The sequence below is a fragment of the Cannabis sativa genome, chromosome 4 (genome assembly GCF_029168945.1).
Source record: "Cannabis sativa cultivar Pink pepper isolate KNU-18-1 chromosome 4, ASM2916894v1, whole genome shotgun sequence".
NCBI lineage: Eukaryota > Viridiplantae > Streptophyta > Magnoliopsida > Rosales > Cannabaceae > Cannabis > Cannabis sativa.
The window spans coordinates 46,990,318-47,005,794 of NC_083604.1; the positions used below are offsets into that span (position 1 = coordinate 46,990,318).

Genomic DNA, 15,477 nt, shown 5'->3' on the forward strand with positions numbered 1-15,477 from the left:
GTGCAGTTTGGGGTTCTGTTTCAGGGTCTGTTTGCTGTTTAGTATGGGGTGTTAGTTGGGCTGTTGTTTGGGGTTCTGTTTCAGGGTCTGTTTGCTGTGTAGTGTGGGGTGCTGGTTGGGGTGTTGTTTGGGTTGCAGTATGTTGTCTCCTCATCCTCCTCAGTTTGTGTCTTTTGCTTCTGGGGTCTCCTATAAATCAAAGATAACATGGTATCAAATTAAGTTGTGTGTGTTTTACTTATTTAATGGATTAAAATCTTTAAAATGCATATAAATTAATTCTAGCCAGGTGGTCAGTTGGTTGTGCTGCTTCTACTACAGGTCCAGTTTGGGCTGCTGCTACATGTTCAGTTTGGGGTGTTGCTTCATAGAGAATTTGGGGTGCTACTTCAGGCTCAATTTGGGGTTCAGCTTCAGTCTCAATTTGGGGTTCAACTTCAGTCTCAATTTGGGGTTCTGAATCATGTTCTGAAAATTCAACTTCTGGAAACTCATATGTAGGTTGGGATATAATGTCTGGTTCACATTCAGTTGGGATTTCATGCTCATATTCAGGTTGGGATTGGGATTGCATCTGATTAGGTGCAATTGAATCATGCATCCTCCTCTCTCTGAGTCTTTTACTTCTTGGTGTCTCCTCTAAACCTTCATTTACACCAACAATCACAACCTCTGAATCACTAGATAATCAACTTAAGTCCTGCAATAGCAAACTTCATTTATTAGCAATGAAAAACTAATTTAATGCAATCAAATCTAACAAAATGCTTAAAAAAAGCATAATCATAACCTGGGCAGCTGGTGCAACATCTGGTATAGGAGGACTTTCTGGTGCATGAGTGGGTGGGAGGATAGGGAAGGTTGGGAGGCCTCCATCATCATCTAGATGAGCTAAGTGGTCCTCAGCAAATGCGATCATATCTTCAAAATTTTCATGATCACCCTCATCTGAATCATCCTCCTCATCTCCATTAGATCCATCATTTTCTTCATCATCTTCATCATCATTTTAATCATCTCCATCATCTTCATCCATCTTCTCCATCATCTTCCTCAGACTCACATGATGATGATATCACGATTGTCTCAGGAATAGTATTTCCCGATTGGGGGCTGCACTCACGAGAATGAACTTCCTCATCCACCCACTGTGCTGCTAAATCTCCCCACTTGACAAATTTGTTGTAGAACATGTCATTGGGGTCATAATGACCATGTGGATTGACAACAACATATGCCACAATTCCACAATTTGATGGTAGCTTCACCAAAGTGCACTTCTTCATTTTTCAGATGGTGGTTCCGGATTATGCCTTACAACATCCTCAGACAAATGCCAATCCAATGCACATGTTGGATCTGGCAGTACCAAGTATATATTTGCCTCCCTGTAGCTTCTAGACCTCAAATCATCTAACAACATATCGACTTGGTCTTGTTCAACCATCATGAGTCCCATATTAAGGTGTTTCCTTTTAGGCTTAAATAGAAATCCAAATGGCAACTGGTATCCCAATTCCAGAGCCATCTCTTCCAAATGCAGCCTGTTGAACCCTTCAAACCCATAGTGATCAAAATATGCAATTCGACCACCCTCATACATCTTATTGCCACAACGGGTATACCAGAAATCCCCATGGAATAATTTTATTGTGAAATTATCCAAGTTCAAACCTGCATGGATAACATAAACTAGAGTTAATGGTAGATGTTTACTAGGCAAAACATAACAACTTTACCCAATTCTTTGACAAAACCCCTAAACATTTAGCCCCTGCATCTTACATACATACAAAAAAAAAATATGTGCAAATGTTCCTTTTGTAGAAGACAAAGGCATAAGATTCCCTAACAACCTTTGACCATTTCGTTTTTACCCAAAAGTGCAATACTTTAATATCTATCTACCCACTTGACCTGTGTATGGACCACAATTCAACAAACCCCACAACCTAACTATTATTAACTCCACTACCAGAATTAAGAACCACTATAAATCCAACACACTCATACCCCAACATTTTTCAAAACCCTAAACACTATTAGAAGAAAAAATCACTTACCGTAGTCTGGAGGAGCATCATCCCTATTCCGACAACGAAAGGCCATTTCATGAACGAGATCTGGTTTCTGAGTCTTTCTCTTCAACTTCTATTCTGTGTTTCTGGGTTTCCTTTGATTTTACGATAATGGATTTGGGGTTCTTACACTCGTTTCACGTGCTTACTCATCGATTTCCAAACAGTGTTCGTGGGCTTCGTTCGATTTTGCAAAAAACGGTTTGGGGTTCTTACACTAGTGTGGGTTTCCTTTCTCCTCAATTCACACAGTGTTTCTGGGTTGTGTTTATCTTAAGGTTAGTTCATTTTGTTTATGGATTTGTATTCATTTTTTTATTCATTTCCCCCTTGCTTATTCTATTTTAAGTGGATTTGTGTTTTGTGGATTTCATTTAATTTTAATGGGATTTTTGATTTTATTTAGTTATTATTTTAATTTAATTTTAATTTTCAGTTATAATCCTAGGTTTTAGATGAATAATGCCACGTAATATGGATTTTGGTGACTTGGCACTTGGGCAACCAAGCCACATAAGCAGAAAACGTTAGACGTGGGAGTGTATTTGCTAACAGAATAGATGTTTAGATGGTTTTACCATAAAAATTTTAAATTTGTGGGTTCCGCAAATCCCCCTTAAATAATTATAATATACACGATTATAAAAAATATTAGACTAAACAAGTTTATCGGGTGCCGAAACAAATAAAAGTACATCAGTACAACACTTTTAAAAATATATATTGTAGAATTTCTATAACTTAAATTCTTAATTTCACAAATACATCTAATAATATAAATATTAATTAAATATATATATACAAAATATCGTATCTACAGTGCACGTCATATATACCGTGCACTGTAGCATTAACCTCAAATTAGTGTGCATTATAGTATCTTTTTAAAGAAGAAGCCCACTCCATATATACACTATGGAGTCTCGTTAGAGTTAACCTTAAATCATATTTAAATGGCAAAAACCTAAAATAACTTTTTTTCTTAAGACTTTTGAGTGAAGGTGTTAAAATCTTTAGTTAACATTTAGGAGGATATATCGACATTAAATCTTTTTTGTGTTACTAATTATACTTGTACAACCGAGTTACTGGTAGATACACACAACATAGGTTGCGTCAATTTGCTGTGGAATTTGATTGCACAGTGTGAGAGGTATTCAACCTCTTGGACATAGTTCCAAAAGAACAAAACAGAGCAAGAAGAAGAAGAAAGAAGAAGAAAGGCAAAGAGAAAGAAAGAGAGAGAAAAAAAGTGTCTTATTGATTAATCTGAGCTTTACAATTATATATACACATGATTAGAGGATTGTACAATTAACCACTCGTAACAAAAGGTAGTTAGACAGTTAATTGAATTAACCACCATCCTAACAAGCATACTAATTAACCAACCTAACACGCCCCCTTAAACTTAGCATAGGTGGGATAACCAATGGTAAGTTTGTGTCAAAAAGATGAGAACAATTGACTAGAGATAGGCTTAGCTAAGCCATCAACTGTTGGATTATATTTTAATAGGACCTAGATTTACTAACAAGTATGTTTATTAACAACCTAAATATGAATTTCTAAAGCAATGGAATTTAAACACATATAAAGTTTGAGTAATTTTACATTGATTGTAGCAGAATATAATGACTTCTCCCACTCAGATCACTAACCCTTGTTCCTTTCTGTCACAGAGTATTATCAAGATTAGGGCCCGATCCTCCTTCAGTTGTTTGGATTCTTCATAGTCTTACACACTATGATTGAGTACTAGACTTGCTATGGGTGGGTATGCACTCAATCACTAAGGCTCAAAAATTTAATGAAGAACACTCAAGGATTTCGAAATACGAAAGAAGAAGAAGAAGTAGTCTCAATAACTCTTTAGTTGTCTAACAAGTTGTAAATTAGGTTTAGAGTCATTTGTTGGATTATGAGACTATCCTATTATTTTTATAATAATTCATTTAGGGTTAGGATTATGGAATAAAAAATGATGAAAATTAGCCAAAAATAAGACTTAGTGGCCGACCATGAAAGTGGGCCCCACTAATTATATGTTTGCCATTTTTTCAACTATTTATCTATTATTTCACAAATGCCATATTTTTTTTTAATTTTAATCGTATATGCCAAAACTATTTATTTAATAATTATAATTAATTATCAAATAAATTTTTCATTTATATTATTTATTAATTAGACTCCACAAAGTCTCTTAATTAATAAATAAACCCTAAAATTCTTATTCTTCACAATCAAGCCATAACTTAGTGAAAATTCATAAATAAGACATAGTATAATTTTAGAATTATAATTGATTTATTAAAATCAATTAATTGAACAATTAGTATTTTCTCAACTAGTATGGGGACCATGAGCCTATGTAACCGAGCTTCCAATAAGTAGATCTAGAATTTACCAAGAAAATTCTCTAACTTATTAATTCCTCCTTGCACCACTATAGATTTAGAATTACACTCTCAATTATGTAGAGCACTCTATATGTTTCATGATATAGATACGCTATAAATTATCCATTTGTTATAATCTTAATAATCAATTATCCTCTATAGATGATCTACATTGAGTAGCAAAAAATTTACCGTTACACCCTTCAATGTATTTTATCCTTAAAATAATTAACAACCTATAAATGATATTTCAGTGAACTAATATAATCACTGAAATGAGTACTCAGCCATTTATCTCTATTAAGCCAAGCTCGAAGGAAATCATTGTTTCACTTCTACGTCTAGATAGAAGCTATAGATTTTGTATCTATGATTAGTGCTCCCACTCAATTGAACTACAATGTCCTTAATCTATACGTCAAGAGAAGATCCATTAGTTTACTTTAACGAACAGATTGAAGAACACAAATAATACAATTGAACTAGAACCTATGCATCTCAGAATTGAGATCATTTGATCTAAGATCCACTAGGTGATATTGAATTGAATAGATATAATGGTAAGTTTATTATATCTAATCCAAGTTCAATATCAGTCCCTTCCGATGCATACCCCATACATCCAACCGAAGCTTACTTTAACCAATGCCCTGGAAAGAACATACCACTTATCCAAGGTGCAAGTAAACTATATTCTAGATTATCCTATCAGTTAAACCCTGTGTACTGATAAATCATAGGAATACATTTAATAACACAATCTTGATTACTTTCTACTGTGTTGACAACACAATAAACAAGAATATCAATGTGATAAGGATTCGGATGAATTTATAAATCAAATAAATAAATAAATGATCACATGAACCAAATAACACATTAAATAAGTAATGAAAATAAATATGTTTCTTTACTAATAAATAAATATAAAGATTACATTGAAATAGAGTTTTATTTAGGGCACAAAGCCCAACAAACTCCCACTTGCACTAACATAAAACAGGCAGTACATTTCAATTAATCCTAGATTCAGTCTATACTTTTCAAATGCAGATACAGTTAAAATTTTATTGAATGGATCTGCTAAGTTGTCTTCAGTATCAACTTTTTCCACAAGTTCTTCCCCTCTTGCCACATATTCCCTGATGATGTGGTATTTCCTCTCTATGTGTTTGCTTCTCTTGTGGATTCGAGGCTATTTATTGTTGGCTATAGCACCATTGCTATCACGAAGTAAAACCTGTGGTTTTTCCATTTCAGGAACAATACCAAGTCTTGTGAAGAACTTTTTTAGCCAGACTAGTTCCTTAGCAGCCTTAGTGGCAGCTATGTATTCGGCCTCCAAGGTAGAGTCTGATGTTGCGGCTTGCTTAGCAATTCTCCAAACAACTGCTCCACCCCAAGAGTAAATACCATCCTAGATGTAGACTTCCTATCATCAAGACAAGAATGGAAATTTGAGTTGGTATAGCCTACGAGATTTAAAGCACCACCCTTGTAGACTAACACATAATGCCTTGTACTTTTGAAATATTTCAGAAGATGCTTAACTATAGTCCAATGTTCCTCTTTTGGGTTTGTCTGATACATGCTCACAATTCCTACGGCATAGCAAATGTCTGGTCTAGTGCATAACATTGTATACATTAGACTTCCAACTGCTGAAGTATAAGGAAATTTCTCATGTCCTCTATCTCTTGGGGATCAGTGGGACACTGCTCCTTAGATAGACGGATACTAGGTTTAGAAGGCATCACTGCCCCTTTAGTGTTAGTCATCGAGAATTGCTCTACCACCTTATCAATGTAAGCTGCTTGTGAGAGAGCAAGTGATCTATTCTTCCAATTTCTAATGATTATACTGAGAACATAAGTAGTTTCACCCAAATCTTTCATTTCAAATTAAGTGTTGAGCCATTCCTTAATGTTTGTCATTTTCTTGATATTGTTACCAATAATCAAAATGTCATCAACATAAAGGAGCAGGAATACTACCACTTGATTGTCCTTAAGTTGGTAAACACAAGGTTCATCATTATTTTGGTGAAAGCCATAGGTTTTGATTATTTCATCAAACCTTTTGTTCCAAGAGTGAGAAGATTTCTTAAGTCCATAAATGGACCTATTGAGCTTGCAAACTTTCTCTTCTTGTCTTGGAAGCTTATAACCTTCTAGTTACTCCATGTAGATGGTTTCTTCAAGAATTTTGTTAAGGAAAGCTATCTTGACATCCATTTGCTAAATTTCATAATTGAAAGCGGCAGCAATGGAAAGAAGTATTATGATGGATTTGAGCATGGTGACCGAACTTAAAGTATCCTCATAGTCCACACCTTCTCTTTAGGTATAACCCTTTGCGACAAGTCTAGCTTTACAAGTTTTGACTTCTCCACTAGCACCTCTTTTCTTCTTGTAGACCCACTTACACCAAATTGCATGATAATCATTAGGTGCATCTACATATTCCCAGACTTTGTTCTTTTTCATGGAATCCATTTCTAAATCCATGTCGGCTGACCATTGTTTTTGTTCTGGACTTTCCATTGCCTATTTATAGGTTAATGGATCGTCATCAATACCGTCACCAATGATAATATTCACCATCCAAGCCATAACGAGCTAGTTTTGTTGAAACTCTCCCACTACGACGAGGATCCGTGACCTTTTGAATAAGAACATCAGTGGTAAATTTTTCGGTTGTATCAACTTGCATTGGTTCAAGCGTGGAGTGGGGTGATCCTCTACTTGAGTAGAAGATGATGGAACATTAGTTGGATTTATTTCTGAAAGAATTTCCTCTAACACTACTTTACTTTGCGGCTTGAAATTCTTAATATAGTCTTCTTCAAGGAATGTGGCATTTGGAGAAACAAACACTTTATTATCCTTGTCACTATAAAAAGAGTCCACCCTAGTCTCCTTAGAATTTTTGAAAAACATGTAAACTTCAGTTCGCGCTTATAGTTTCCCTTCTTTCTTTCTTAAGACATGAGCAGGGTACCCCCAAATTTGATAATAGCGTAAACTAGGTATACGACCATTCTATAGTTCTACTGGTGTTTTAGGGTCTGATTTAGATGAAACGACATTTAGAATGTCATTGGCCATCTGAATAGCATATCCCTAGAAGGACATTGACAGAGTTGAATAGCTCAACAAAGACCTAACCATTTATAAAATTGTACGATTTCTTCTCTCTACAACTCCATTTTGCTGTGGAGTGCCACGGGCAGTATATTGCGATTCAATTCCAACTTTAATTAAATGATCTTTGAACTGCATATCCATATACTCTCCACCCCTATCAGATCACAAGATCTTTAATGTTTTACCTAATTAGTTTTGAGCCAAAACATGAAATTCCTGAAACTTCTCAAACGTTTTAGATTTCTTTTACATTAGGTAAAGAAAACTATATCTAGAGTAATTTATCAATAAAAGTGACAAAGTACTCATAACCTCCTCTAGCTTTTACATTTAGAAGTCCACAAACATCTGAATGTACTAAACCTAAGGGTTCTTTGGCACGCTGTCCCTTTACAGAGAAAGAACGCTTAGTCATTTTACCTTCTAGGCAAGATTCACAAACTGGTAATTCGCCCAAGGTGATATTTTTCAAAGAACCACCTTTGGTTAACCTGTGAAGTCTATCATAGCCTATATGACAAATTCGTAAATACCATAGATATGTTTCATCATTATTATCAATCTCTTTCCTTTTATGGTTTCTAGGTTTATCAATATTAAAAAGTTTGTTATTGAGTGCAATTGGTATATGGGGTCTTAAAACATAATGCCCTTGTTCCATGTGAGCAACACATAATTGAATGCCTTTACAAGAAATAGTAGAAATAGAGCTCAAAAAATTCAATTGATAAAATTGTATTTGTAAACATGAAACACTAATTAAGTTTCTACTAAAATTAAGAATAAACAAATGATTGTCTAAAAGCAAAAAATTATTTTGAAACTTGAGGCGAGCTTTTCCCTTAGCTTGGACTGATACTAATTCCCCATTCCCAACTTTGAGCTTCAACTCCCCTGGATTTAAGTAATTTCATGTTCTAAGCAGCAGCAATGAAAAGAAAACATGGTTAGTAGATCCAGAATCAATAATCCAAATGCATTTGTCATTCTCTAAAACACATGATTCAAAAATAAAAGTGTTACCTTCGTTCCAATGGTTCAGAAGTTTGGGACATCTAGCTTTCAAATGTCCCTTCTCTCCACAGTGAGAACATAGAAGAATATGTATGCTCATTTGTTCTTTAATTATTTCAATTGTTGGTTCAATTTCGATTCTAGCTCTCAAAATTGAACTCGAAGAAGCAGCATTATTGGAGGAATCATCCTCAATGTCATCAGCTTTCCTTTTGGCCTTATCTGTAATGCTAGAGGAAGCCCTCCTTGCAAGTGGCAAAGTCCGTTCATAAGCACGCCATTCAGCGTCCAGCTTATCTAAGTCGGATGAGTTAAAATTATTGATCATATATGATACAACAAATCCATTGTACTCAGGTGGAAGGTTGTTGAGAATAAATTGAACCCATTGCTCTTTTGATAAATCAATTCCCAACAGATTTGCTTTCGAGAAATTCAGGTTCATCATGAGTAAGTGTGATAAGATGCTTTTACCATGAAACATTTTCACACTATAGAGTTCATTTGCAAAGGCATGTAATAATTAAATATCATTAAGCAGAAATAAATTACTTGGTTCAAATAAATTCATACACAAATTTAGAAAATAAATAGGAAGGAAACATGTTTGCAAAAATACCAAAATAAAACATATTTAATTATTTTCCAAGGTTTCCAACAAGTTGATAAAATATCTTTTTTAGGCGAGAGTCAAAGATATCATTCATTGAATAGAGTAGTTAGCTCATCTAAAATGAAAATAATTCTGCCAACCTTTTTTCGATCGAAAAGATAATCCGACGTTGTCCCGTTTAGGCGAGAGTCAAGGTCATTCCTATTTCATGAGCTTTTACCATTGTTTCAAACTTGGTAAGCCCTACTCTTAGCAGCCACTATTAGGGTGGACATTACTAAGAATAAAACACTTACAATAATACTTATCTTTCAAGATTCTACGACGTTAAATTATTAATGAACGTACATATATTAGGGATGAATCTCACTAAAACAAGAACTGTGTAGAACCAACAATGGAGATCGAATGTCTCTTTGATTAAAGCTCATTATTCAAAATAATGTATTTTTAATTAATCACTTATTTTAATCATATATTTTAATAATAAAATTAACTTAATTTAAGTTGGTCTAAAATTAATTAAAAAATTAATTTTCAACTTTAATTTAATTTTCAAAATTTATAAATATATAATCTTGAAATTATATAAAATATAATAAAATAAATACTTTAAAATATCTAATTTAAGTTGTTGTGAAATAACTAAATTTTTAACTTAAATAATTTTTAAAATTTAATTAAATAACAAATTAAGTATGTTGAACTAATCACCTTAATTTGAAAAAAAATATCCCTATTTAAGTTGATCTAAAATTAACAATTTTCAACTTAAAAATATTTTTAAAGATTATATGAATAATTAATTTCCTAGAAAAATCTACTTAATTATAAATTTGAAAAAAAAAATTCTAATTTAAGTTGATCTAAAATCAATTTGAAATAAAATAATTTTCAACTTAAATATATTTCTAAGAAAATTCAAAGAATTAAGAATCTAGAAAAATCTAATTAGTTATAGCTTCTTTATTTAATTAAATACAGAAAAATACATATAATTTATCTTGAATATATTTCATTAAACTAAGTGTCTTTTTCTTAAATTAATTTCAAAATAATTGTGATAAAAAAATAATTTCATATATAATTAATTTTATTAGGTTAAACTAATGTAATTAACCTAATACAATTATTCAAATAAGGTGAATGGGTCTTCAAAATTAGGGTTATTCATGTGAGGGAGGGTTGGATTTAGTATGTCGTACCCACTACTAATGGCCCCCTAACTTTCACACAAGGCCCAAAAGGAGATGAATTTAACCTTAATTAAATAATTGTTATTCATTGAATAAGCCCAATACTAATTAGACCTAAATAAAAACTATCAAATGTGATATTTTTCTTTTAGCAACCCAGTCCATGTTAATTATCAAAATTAAATGGGCTCCCTATATGCATTTAGGCCCAAAACAAACATATAGGCAGAGGCACACATTGATTTAGATGGATCCTATCATGTTACTAGGTTTATACACATATGAAAGAAGATTACAAAATTTACATGTTACAAATTATTTATTTGACCTATTGACAATCGGAATTGCACTCTCAGTCATATAGAACGTTCTATATGTTAAACGATATAGATACGTCATTAGTTATCCATTGTTATAATCCTAATTTGATCAATGACCCTCTAATAGATGATCTACATTGAAAAGCACTAAGTTACCTTTACACCTTCAATGTATTTTATCCTTAAAACACTTAGCTCCGTATAAATGATATTTCAGCGAAGTGAAATGAGATCTCAACCATTTATCTCTGTCTAGCCAAGCTTGAAGGATATCATCGTTTCACTTCTAAATTGCTATAGAGGTTATAGATTCCATATTTATGTTAGCGCTCCCACTCAATTATACTATTATGTTCCCAAAATGTACGTATCACCCTGACCCAAAAGTAGGCTTAACTAATAAATCAAATAACATGTATAATACTCTTGAGATCGAACCTAACCATATCAGGATTAAGATCATTTGATCTAGGATCAAAATGTGATATTGAATTGAATAGATATTACGGTAAATTTTAATATATCTAATCAAAGTTCAATATTGGTCCCTTCCGATGCATACTCCATACATCCGATACTGGTAAACTTTGCCAATGCCCTGGAAAGGACATACCACTTATCCAAGGTGTAAGAATACCTATCGCTGATTATCATGTCAGTCTAAATCCAGTGAACTGACAAATCAGGGAATAAACTTTCGAACATATAATCAAGATTATATTCCACTATGCTGACAACACTATAATCATTAACAAATTCATATGTTCTGGACTTAAATAGAATTTATACATTATATATATAATCATGAAATAAATCAGTGAACCATGCAACATAAAATGTTATTTCTGATCTTTATTTATAAGTAAATCCGATTATATTGAATTGGTTTTATTTAGGACACAAAACCCAACAAACTCCCACTTGCACTAATATAAAACAAAAAATGCATTTCAGATAATCTCAACACCTTGATATACAAATCAAGTGTAGTAGTAGTATACTCCTCGTAATAGGATCTGACAGGTTGTATTAAACCCAACCTTTCCTCCACCATTACTTTTCCTTAATCACAAAAACCTCGATATTGTGAAATTCCTCTCTATATGTCTACTCTCTTGGGAGACTGGATTCTATACTTTTGGCAACTACTTTTTGCTTAATCTGGAAGTAACACTAGTAGTTAAGAAATGTTAGAACGGTGCCAAAAATATATAGAACTTTCCTTAGACTGAATAAGTACCTTTCCTGCAACTTTAACATTCAGTCTCTCTCTGGTAGACTTAGAGATTTAAAATAGGTTTCTACACTTCTCCAAAATCACTACTCCACCCTCAGAGTAATCACCATCTTATCAGCAGACTTTCTAGCACAAAGGCAAGTCTAGAAATCTGATGTGGTGTAGTCTAAGAGTATTAAATACACCCTTATCGACTAACATATAGTTCCTCTTCTTAATCTTAAGATTCACTTGGTTGTCTTCCAATGTTCCTTTCCTAGATTAATCTGATACTTACTCATTACTCCCACTCAACAGCAGGTGTCTAGTCTAAGGCATACTAAAGCATATATGAGACCTCTCACTGTTGATTTAAGGAATTCTTTCATGGCTTTATCTTTTCTGGAATAGTTGAGACTTTTCCTTAGATAAATAAAATCTATGTCTAGAAGTCGAGAAGCTTCTATAGATTGCCATTAGAAAAGAAAATGCTACAGCATCTTACTAAAGTAAGTTGCTTGCATTAGAGTAAGTAATTACCAAGTATACCATAAGCCATAGGTTTAGATAAGCTCAAACCTATAATACTAGGAACAAGAAGTTTTTTTAAGTCCATTGAATAGACCTACAAACGAAAATTTCCTTTCTTGTCCTTGTAATAGAAAACTTTTGGTTACTCCACATGAATGGTTTTAACCATAGTTCTCTTGGCTTTACTTCTTAGTTTCTTATTTTGACAATCCATTACTTGTTTAATCACTAGTGTCTTCGAAGTCATAAGAAGGCGAGTTCCTAGAAACCCTCTCACTACAACAAGGTACCGTGAATTATATCTAAGAAAACTAAATTGTATTGACCTCTTCGGTTGTGTCAAGACAACAGAGGCAGTGGGATCATCATATGTAGAATAAGATGATAGAACACTTTTGGAATCAAGAAAAAAAATATCTCCTTTATTTGCTACTTTATTTTCAGACTAAGTCATTTTCTTAGAAAAGTTGTATTTGTTTAAACAAACACTTTCTTATCTAATGACTATGGGATGGTCCACCCCTAATCACTTGGAATAGCTAACAAACATGCAAACCTTGGTTAACAGTTCTAGCTTTTCTTTAAATTTCGATTAGGTCATCCATGAATCTAGTAATGGTTTACACTAAGTACACAACCATTCCATCATTTTGAAATTTTCTTTTAACTAGGGTTATACCTTAGAAGGACTTAGGCAACGACTAGTAACTAATCATTAATATGCAAATCGAATTTCTGGGGAGGTAAGTTTGGATATAATTCAAAAATCAATTTAATGATCTTTGAACTGCATATCTACTAACTATTTCTCCACCCCTATCAGTTCGCAAGATCTTTAACCACTTACCTTAATGGTTTTTCACCATTGCTAGAAATTCATGAAATATTTCAAATTTCTTTTGCATAAGGTAAAATCTAAGTGATCATTTTTAAGAATATAACGAAAAATTCATATCCACCCCTGAATGTACATCCATCTGCGAATGAGATAATTATACTTTCAGTGGATATAGGCATATTGTCTCTTTGCAGAGAATGATCTCGTCAAAAACACTATGAACAAGATACAAATGCCATAGATTTAGAAAATGTGGTTGTAGTCTTTTGATGACTTGAGTTTAGTTACATCATAGAGTTCTTAGAATAGTGCAAGTGGATCCTGGTCGAAGAATACTAAACTCATATTCCATACTAACATACAGTTTGAATCCATTGATAGAAAATGGTTATTAAACACTTGTGAAAGTGTAACTGTATTGTATTCTGGAAATAGAATTATAAGAAATTTCTATTTGGAATCTGAAATTTAAAGTCAAAGACTTAAATTTATACCAAATATAATGAGTAATTCTTCTTGGACTACCATTACTAATTTAACTCTAAGTCTGATTTGCCCATACAAGTAGGAGATTTCTAAGATTGAGGATTTATATCAATTCGGGATAGAATTTCAGGAATATAATCAAATACGTCATTTAATTTCTTAAGAGAAAATGAAGAATGACATTATATGATTTATAAACCATTCATCCAATGATATATTATTGAGCTAATTTGAAATAAATAAGCTAAGAGGAATTAGAATAATTTCGTATTTAAATAAGAATCCAACGATGCTCCGATTAGCGAGAGTGAAAGTTATTCTTATTTATATAATCTTCTTGTTTCGTATTGTAAATGCTAGTCTAAGGTGTAATCAATTAATGAACAGCTAGATGTTGCATTTACAATATTTATCTATCGAGATCCAACACTATTATGTTTGTCTAATGGTTGACAATCCATTAGGAATTTGTCCCATTAGAACAACAAACCAAGTTAGACCAACAATGAAGATTCGAAATTAAACTACAATTAATAACAGAAAATAACATGGTTCGATATAAATTCACACACAATTCAGAAATTATTAAACATAAAGCAAGTAGGAATGACAAGTGAAAATACTAAAACATACAATGTCCCGTTTAGGCGAGAGTCAAAGCTACCATCCATTGAATAGAGTTGTCACCTCATCTAAAATGATAAACATTCTAGCAACCTTTTATTCGATCAAGATTGGAATCCAGCGTTGTCCCGTTTAGGCAAGAGTCAAGGCTATTCGATCTTATGAGCTTCCACCATTGTTTCATACTTATGTAAGTCTTATACAGTTGCCACCATTAGGGTGATCAATACTAATATAAAAAACTTACAAAAATACTTATCTTTCGAGATTCTACGGCGCTAACTTGCTAATGAACGTTCCTCCATTAGGGAGGATTACTCACTAAAACAATAGCTATGTAAAACAAACAATGTAGATCGAATATCCTAATAATAATAAAGCTCATTATTTAAAGTGTATTTCCTTCTAATATTTATTTTAATCAATTTATTTTAAATATATATTTATTTAATTAAAATTTCCAATTTAGAATGAAAAATTCTAAATATAAATTTTATTTTAATATTTATAAAATTATATTTAGATGGATATGAAAATAAAATGAATTATTTCCATCTTAGTAATAATTTCCAATAAATATTTAGAAAATTATTTAATTTAAGTTGTATCAAAATTAATTTAAATTAATTTACAATTCAAATTTAATTTTCTATAAATATATATGGCATTTCGAAAAATTGAAGTATATTAGAATACAATTTTTGAAATTGCTATTAAAATAAAATAAAATAAATTAAACATTACTAGAAAAATACTTCAAGTAAAAATAATATCTATCTAGATTTTCCTTGACTAATTACTTCAATTTCGAATTATAATATATTTTAGTTCATTAATCAATAAATGAAAAAAATCATTGATTTAAGTTGGTTCAAAAATTAATTAAAATAATTAATTTACAACTTTAATCTATTTTTCAAGAAAAATTCAAAAATATCTTGCATAATTAAATGCAATTTCGAAAATTGATTAATAAAAATAAAAAAAACATATTTTGAAATTTATTAAAATTT

At 32.1% G+C, this 15,477-nt stretch overlaps 1 protein-coding gene across 1 annotated transcript; it reads right to left on the reverse strand.

Annotated features, from left to right (window-relative positions):
- Positions 1-259: 259 nt before the first annotated feature.
- On the reverse strand, positions 260-1,286 carry LOC133036960 (uncharacterized). Its single transcript, XM_061113745.1, has 3 exons — positions 1,064-1,286; positions 791-996; positions 260-670 (listed from the first exon to the last, which is right to left on the reverse strand). The coding sequence occupies exons 1-3, from the start codon at positions 1,284-1,286 to the stop codon at positions 260-262; spliced, it is 840 nt and encodes a 279-aa protein (XP_060969728.1).
- Positions 1,287-15,477: the final 14,191 nt, after the last annotated feature.